General features: G+C 39.9%; 1 protein-coding gene across 5 annotated transcripts in view; it reads left to right on the top strand.

Annotated features, from left to right (window-relative positions):
• The window catches only part of PARG (poly(ADP-ribose) glycohydrolase), a 160,357-nt gene that overhangs the window by 111,772 nt on the left and 40,034 nt on the right, over window positions 1-8,551 (top strand). For all 5 annotated transcript variants that reach the window (XM_019502273.1, XM_019502272.1, XM_019502271.1 and 2 more), the window contains 2 exons: window positions 1,754-1,832; window positions 3,056-3,164. In XM_019502273.1, the coding sequence (XP_019357818.1) occupies window positions 1,754-1,832; window positions 3,056-3,164 (188 nt within the window). The remainder of the gene's footprint in view (window positions 1-1,753; window positions 1,833-3,055; window positions 3,165-8,551) is intronic.

An 8,551-nucleotide genomic window follows, 5' to 3' on the forward strand; every position in this document is an offset into this window, starting at 1 on the left:
CTGGGGGAGTGGGTAGGGCTGTTGAGGGTCCCCCCCATGGTCCCCTCCCCACTTCTTCAGCCCCCCGACCCCTTACTTACCAGCACCAGGGCGAGGGGCCAACCATAGAGACTCTCTGGCATCCAGACCGTCTTCATGGAGGACCCAGCCTCCAGTTGCCTCAGGGCATGCTCCAGGACCTTGTCCTGCTCCGCTTTTTTAAACTTCAAGTTTTTTAGACCCCTGGATATCTAAGTTTGCAGCGCAGGGAACATTGTTTCATTCCCGCACTTGCCTGTTGCCCTGCCTCAAAGGGGTTTGAGGCGGGGCCAGATGCATGTGCACGCTTGTCTGGACGTGTCCTCTGACTCCAGACAGGGGTCTTGGTTGGGAGGTAGTTGTAAGGAGTGAGATCCGAAATGAGACACCTTATACCTGATGTAGTGAAAAGCAGACCTGGATGGAGCATTAGAGTTTTCAGGGTATGCAATCTTGATGCCTAATGCTTCTATTGGGTAATAAAATGCTGCATCTCTCCTAACGCAAGGTAATAATTAACTCCTTCATTCTGGTCCTTTCTCCTTCATATGTTTTATAGGTTTTCTTTCAGAGAAATAAAATTGTCCCATGAAAACATAGTTCTAACAAAGATCACTTTTCCATTTTTACCATGTTTCCTTCCCGTGTTTAGGTTTATTTCACTAATGATGGTTAAAATATAGTGGTGTTACATTCTGACTACTGGGTTGATGAGTTTATTGTTACTGTTTTGTACATAAATTAGTTGGTTTAAGCAACAGTGAACCTACTACCTGTTTAGCCCCTGTCATAACAGAATAATAGTGCATGTCATGTTAAGAACTTTAACTATGTACTAATGAGTTGTAATAATACAAATGTTAATCCTTGTCAGTATATTACAGATTTCTTCCCTTCCTAGTATGATTGAGTCCTGATATTTCCAAGGCAGCAGAATTGAATTGACTTTATAAAGAGAACTAACATTAAGAACTTAATCCATTTTATCAGGGTTTGTTCTGTGTGGAATTTCTTTACTTTTAAAACTCCAAATTAGATATCACAGTCCAATTATTAAATCTGGGTAAAATAAACTTGCTACTCTATTTGTATGAAAGAACAGCTGATTATTCTGTGCCCATCACAGTAGAACAGTGACTGAGATAATACAACCCTTTCTGGTCTTCTGGGCTGATCAAGCATGACAGCTTCCCTCTGTTATAATAAGGCTGTCAGTGCATTTCAATAATGCTAACCATACACTTTTTCTCAGACTTGGCACTCCTAAATTTTAGCAAGCTCATTTTCTTTACTTGGATGGCAGTAAGGCATCTGGACTGTATTAAATAAGCATTCACTACCAGAAACTTTTGGTTTAAACATTCATTGTCCACTGAAAATTTTTGCATTGGATTCATTTTTGTCCATTTTCTCTGTTTCCACCTCCATTCCTTTACACCCATTTCCCTCGCAGTGCCAACCCTGGCAAAAGAAGTTAGCTTATTGTTCCCTGCCATCTATCTTGTGCCTTTTTCTAGTGAGTTTACTGTGGAGTGAGAAAGTTGAGAATGTAGCTGTGACTGCCAGTGTTGGAAAAGATACTCATACACAAATAAGTCACTTTGTCATTTAACACTAATGTGTAGCTCCCATTAACATTGGTATAAATTGCATATATATTCTGAGAAGCAAAGACTCCTCAAATGGGAGGGGATTTGCAGATGGTGTGTGAGATGTGTTAAATTATTTATTTCAGGTTCTGAACAGTATAGTGAATATACAGGCTATGCCGAAACATACCGATGGGCAAGAAGCCATGAAGATAAGACCCCAAGGTAACATTTTCACTGTTAAATGGTTTTAAAAAAAACCCCCAAACAATTAATGTTTGTGAAAAAGGCAAAAGGAAATTGCATTGAAATTTTGAACCTGAGCTCTTTGGGTACTTATTTTCTGTCTTCTCTTTCACAGACATTTTTAATTAAGTAAAGTACTTACATTTTTATAGACCAGGCCTATATATTCTCTGGCTCTGGAATTTGTTACAAAATCCATACTTTGCCACAGGATTATGCAAGGTAATTGGTGCATTAATTTAAAAATGTCTAGTTCTCAGTAACCACGATAGGTTTTCAAACAAGAATCTTTTGAGACTAAAGGTAACTTGCAGGAGTAATTTTGAGACACTTGAGCTGCCTACAGTCAGAAAGGGTGCTGCCTCTGAAACAAAATGACAGCTGACCAACTTCAATTGTTACTGCTGATTTTTTTTTTTTTTTAAATTTATTTTAATTTTTTTTTTGTAATAACACCAACCTAATGCACTTATTTTGCAGCGCTAAATGGCTTCCCTTATCTTCCCAGGTGCCAAAAGTCTAATCTGCCAGTACTTCATTTTCAAATTCTGACAGCTTTTATAGTTATGAGTTTTCAGTACAAAAGTCTTGTTAACATATTAAAAAGGTTTTTTATGGCAGTCATTACTGTTATATCAGAGTGCTTCACAGACATTAGTTTATTTTCATATACCTCTGCAAGATGGTGGTATTATCCCTACAACAGCTGTGTTTTAGAGTTGGTAATGAAAACATTAAACAGAGTCACAGTCAGCAGGCCTTGATCTGCACAGGAATTCCTGGAAGGGTTCCTTAGGTAATGTAATATGATAATGAATACACAAAATTGCGAGTACAATATAGGAACAGAACAAATGCTTCTTGAAATATATATTTGATGTTGGGGATATAGGTAGAATTAGTATTTTTCTGATCATTCAGTGCATCTGTAAAGTTTGTGTATTTACACATTTTATTAGACAAGTCTAGCAGTCAGATTGTAATTGGATTTCTTCCTACAGATTTAGAAATATTCATGTTTTCCTCAACAAAGCCTTTTTCAGAAGAGTTCCTTGTGACATTACATTGCTGCTTTTCTCTGACATTATTTCCATATTTTTACTCTTGAAGAAGTCCTAGAAAGAATAACTCATTTTGGAAATTTTTTGTCCGAGATATATAAAATAGTTAATGTCATTGTTCTTCTCTTTCCCCCACTACAGAGATGAATGGAAGAGGCGCTGCACTGAAATTGTTGCTATAGATGCGTTTCATTTCAGGCGTTTCCTTGATCAGTTTTCTCCTGAGAAAATTAAAAGAGAGCTCAACAAGGCTAGTAATTTTTTAATCCATCCTGAAGTTTAAGGTCTATTATTTCACAGCTAAAATAATAATTTGTCATGCTTTTTTAATAATTCATTCAGTGTCAACAACTCCTTTAAAGGACAACTTAATTTTAGTGTCATTTTATAAAAGGCGTACTTCAAATTTTGCAAGGTAAGATAAAAGAAGCTTACTACGTAGAGTGCTGATTGATAAATGGTTGTATTGTAAAAACTAATCAGGCTATTGGGCACTTATTTCAAATACACTTTAGAGATCCTAAGGACCTGTTTGTAACTATCTTGTACCATTTGTGGTTTTCTAGTTATGATTTATTAACTCAAATGAATCTAGCCTACTCTTCTGGTTTTAAAAAAACATAGTGCTTCATGTTTCTATACAGAAATCATTAAGAATTCTCACATTATTTACTATCCTCCCCTGTTTCTAGTTCAGGATCAAATTCTGGCATAATTTTCTTCCCCCTAATAGGTGTCCAACTTAAACTTCCCTTTTCAATTAGTCTGAACAGAGAGTTCCCATACCTACATCTTGGATAGAACTGTGCAAATAACTTTCTCCTCTCTGTCCTTCTACCCTCTGTCCAGTCTGCCAGCCATTCTGAAGTATCAAAAAATGGACTAACCTGAAACAATTTTAGTTGAATTAAAAATTCCTTAAAATATTATTACAGTCTTTCTCTTTTCCGAACAACAGGTGAATAAAATCAAGACATTTGAAATGTTTGGTTTTTCTGCATTTTCAATTTTACCAAATAAAATTTCATCTGGCCAACTTTACCAGTTCTAATTGTATTAAGCCCCATCTGATGAGCCAGTTGTGTTGGTTTCTCTCTTGTACCACCTTGGCACTAACCTTTTCAGATAGAAATATCTTTAGCTGCAGATCTTCTATAAAACAAGTAACGCAGGTATTTTTATTAATTTCTGTGCCTTACACAATTAATCTTTAGAATAGGTGAACAACACAGTATGCGACTCAACCAGGACAGCTGGTGGAAGCTCTCACTTTCTATTTTATTTCAGCGGAGTCTGAAGCATTCATCACTTTTCAGAATCAAATCTTATTTAGTTCGCTTACGCAAATTTGCTTGAATTTGCTTAACTTTTTTCATTTACCTTCCAGTTAAGAAGAAGATGTGTTTTTAAAGATAGTCTTTTTCCAAACACTCTGTATTCTGATCCAGACTAATTTAGTTTAAAAAAACGAACAAAAAAAGTGTGTTCCATGTGTAAAATAAAATTCATCATATTCCTATGCTGCTAGTAATGAAATAAGCCCTGAAAAATGAATTTATTAAACTTCAGTGACAGCTTAATTGGAAAACTAAATCACTTACCTCAGTGCATTTGAGACCAGAGTTTAAGTTACCAATTACATTGACAGGCTTTGCATCTTTCATACATTAGGCTAGATATATGCATTTGCTTTTGTATAGAATCTCTGTTAGGCAGAGAGAGAGTTTGACACAGACTGATCATATTTGAGGAAAATACTAAGCCAACTGCTGACTTAAATATATTTTACAATTCATTAAGTAAGGTAAACTTAAAGTTAAGGAAAACTTCTATACTAAATCACATGAGAGACTAGAAATTACTATGGTACATAATGTATTAGGGTTCATACTAACTGTAGTTATCAGAAGACATTTTTGGCTACAATTTATGTAAACTATGAGAGGCAATTTTGTGGTGTCTGGAAGCAAACTTTAGGTGAAAAGAAATTGTAGCTCTTTCTAATAATTTTAATTAGGCCACTTATTAGTACCGTTTATTTAGATAGGCAATCAACAACTGGGCCACTTTTGTTGTGTTTCCGGAATCAATATCCATTGACTCCAGTGATTCTGCTTTACCTCAGTTCTGCCGTAAGGCATTAGAAAATAATTGAAAGAAAATAAAAATTAGTAAGTCTGTTTTACATACATCTTTCTGCCTTTTCACAAATAGGTACAATATCTCATCTCTAAGCTTCACTTGCCTTAATGGGGCCAGATCTTAATCCTGGAAAAAGGCTACTAACATTGTCTATGATTAGCTGTTCTGTAATAAGCTGTTCAGAATTCTAACAAATGCATTATGTCTGATCGAAGCAGTAAGATTTACAAATACATGCTGTAAGAGATGTGATATGAAGAGATTCTGGGCACAGTAATACTCTACTTATTCCCTAAAGATTACTGCCAGTTAGTATGTATTCCTAGAGCAGGGGCGGGCACTTTATTTTGGGTGGAGGGCTGTTTAACAAGGTTTGGTGAGCTTCCAAGGGCTGCATGAGTAGCCCAGCCCCTTGACAGTTGCCCTGCCCCCTGGTCACCATCTTGCAACCAGAAGTCGCACCCCTGACCATTGCCATTGGGAGCCCTTCCTCTTGTCTCCCCAGGAGGGGGGAGCCCTTCCTCTTGTCTCCCCAGGAGGGGGGAGTTGCCATCTTAGAACCAGAAAAAAACCAAATCATACATTAAAAGTCAAACACCTACTGTAACTTATTTTAATTTTATTACAAAAAATATTTTTGTCATGATTTGTTTGTGTAGTGTATATAGAGATGATTGCATAATAACTCTAAAATAAAGTCTTAGTCTTGTCTATTTTGTGGGGGGGTATATATGGTGGGGTGCGGAAGGGTTATGAAGGTGTAGCTGTGTATGGGGGGCATAGGGTGTATTGAGAGGTTGTAGGGGTAGGGTGTAGGTGTCTGGCATTTGTGGGAGGGTATGGGAACCCCCCCCCAACTGTTCACCATGGTACAGCAGCAGGTGGGGGTGCTTGTGCCCAGTGCTGGTGCCTGCTGGGCCATCTCTATCAAAGGCACTCTTGTGCTTGTGGTGAGGAGCACAGCCCCTTCTGAGCCGTCTCTATCACTGGTGCTCCCTGCCACGCACGCACAGGGGGCAGAGAGGGCAGCCAGATCCAGCTCATGGGGTTTTCGTCCTGTGCCGTGTGAGTGTGGGGGCTGCAAGTGCATGGTGAGGAGCACCAGTGATAGAGTCCACCTGGCAAGGGCTGTGCTGCTCACCGCAATGTGCAGTGCTGGCCAGAACCTTGTGCTGGGCACCAGCATCTGTGCTGGGCACGAGTACCCCCACCCACTGCTGTTGCTGCCTCTGCCTGCCGTGGCTGTGCACCATGTGGGGAGAGTGTAAGGGGTCCCCACACCCTTCCTGGGCACAGGCTCCATGCTGCCATCAGCCCCAGCCCCACGTTCTGCACTCCCACCCAGCTGCAGCTCCACCCCTGCCATTTCCCTACCTGCTGTCCGGAGTGAGCTGGACACCGGGGAAGCCAAGCAGGTCTCTGCTGGCTGGGCCAGGACCTTCCAGCCATGAGGGCAGGAACAAGGTGCAGCAGGGTATGTTGGGGCCATGTGTGTACATGGGCACCTTGCTCCCAGCCTCATGGGTGGAAGAACTGGGCAGGGTACAGTTGGTACGTGTTGCAGGCCAGGTGAAAGTTCTTAGCAGGCCGGATTCAGCCCATGGACCTTACTTTGCCCACCCCTGCCCTAGAGATACCTTTATACTACGGCTGTCAAACTCATCTGGCCCTGTGCATTGGATGAGTGACTTGGTGCTGGTTCATGGGCCAGATTGAGCCCATAGGACCTAGATTCCCTCCCTTTCCTGACCACCATACTGGAACTGACACTTGCTCTGGGATCTGCACTACATGTGGTGGGCATTCCCAAGTGTCCAGTGCAGGCGCCACATACAGCATAGCTCCTGAGGTAGGTGGAACAGACATTGTGAGGGCTGCGGTCTGATTGGAGTGGGTGCCACAGGTATCACAGGCCCTGGACCTGCCAGACTGCACCACCCATTCTGGGATCCGTACTGCATGCAGGACCCCCAGAAGCTGGTCCCAGACTGACCGGAGCAAGCACTTTGGGCAGTATGTGTCCCAGGATGCCTGGGTCAGGTGCCATGTGCAGTGTGGTTCCAGAATGGGCACCTCTTGCAGCGTATGTCCCAGGCCCTGCCCATAGGGCATGTCTTGCTCAATTCAGATCAAAGAACAACACCAGGAACCAGATAATGGGGCTCTCTGGGCTGGATGCTGCCCACAGGCCCTTGAATTTAAACTAAGACTGCAAATTGATCCTGTTATTTCCAGTGGACTATTGCATATTGTTGTTTAGAGATTGTATATATTTTAACCAGTGTTACGAAATGCCTAAGGAAGCATAGTGTTGAATGGTAATATGATGATAGCTCATTCACAGAAATATACTGACTCTTTTAAGCAAACTAACATAATGTGAGCTAACTTATTTCCTTGAAGCAATTTACAAATTCATCTGGTCTTTTAACCAGCATAATTCAAAAGCAGCATCTTTTGGAAGTGGTTTGTTTTAGGTTTGATTCTTCAGTCAGATTATGTTTGTGGTGATTCTGCAATCACTGTGTAGAAGTACTCTTGTAGGATTGGGTACCCTGAAGTCAAAACATAAAATTCTAGTGCCTTGGTCTCACTTTTTAGAGAGAAATTACTGTGACTTCCCTTGAACAAGATTGTTCTACCTTTATATTGGCTATAAGGCTTATTCTGGAGCAGTGCAAGGTACCACCTTCCAGCACTTAGCTGGCTACCTTACAGCTCTTCCAATTCAAATTTGAGAAGGAAAAATACTGGAAAGACAGCTTTTCCTCCATATTTTCTATTCTTGTCATTACCCCAAAATAAATTGGTAGATTTGAAAGCGGGAAACAAAATGGTTTTGTATTGTCGTATCTAGTATGAATCCAGTTCTCTCAACAGGAGGGGTTTTATTTTCCACAAGCTGAAGTAATGTTTGCTAGGTTCTGTCATTTCTTACAAATCTGGTTCAAACATTGAACACACAGATATTTTCACTGGAGGGAGAAACTTTAAAAAGCCACATGCATCTGAGGGAACAAGTGATTTGTGAACTATTGTGCAAGACCTTTACTGCAAACCTTGAATAATGGTATGCTGCCAAATTATAACTAATATCTGTCAGAATTTACAGCTCAAATGGAGTGGAAGAAATGGGTTTATTAATCTGTACAAGACAATGTGTTCAATACATTTTTATACCTTTGCAAGAACTTCACAGGGAGATTTACTTTTTCCACATATATCTCTTGTCAAAGCATATTTCTTTATCCAAGACTTGTAACAACGTTAAAGATTTTTTTTCCTCCTTTTGCCTCAATTCAGTATTTCACAGGGCCTATATTTTAGGGTGGCTTTTTTTATTCTCAGTTTCAGGAGTTTAAAGAATTAGACATATTTGCCCAGTTTGTATAAAAATTTAGCATACTATGTTGTGTTCATAACATTGAAAGTGCAGATCAGCAGTAGGCTGTTCAAGTTTTCACTGCACAAACTATAAAAAAAAAAAAAAAAAAA

The sequence above is a fragment of the Gavialis gangeticus genome, unplaced genomic scaffold, assembly GCF_001723915.1.
Source record: "Gavialis gangeticus isolate Ggan-Ray unplaced genomic scaffold, GavGan_comp1, whole genome shotgun sequence".
Classification (NCBI taxonomy): domain Eukaryota; kingdom Metazoa; phylum Chordata; order Crocodylia; family Gavialidae; genus Gavialis; species Gavialis gangeticus.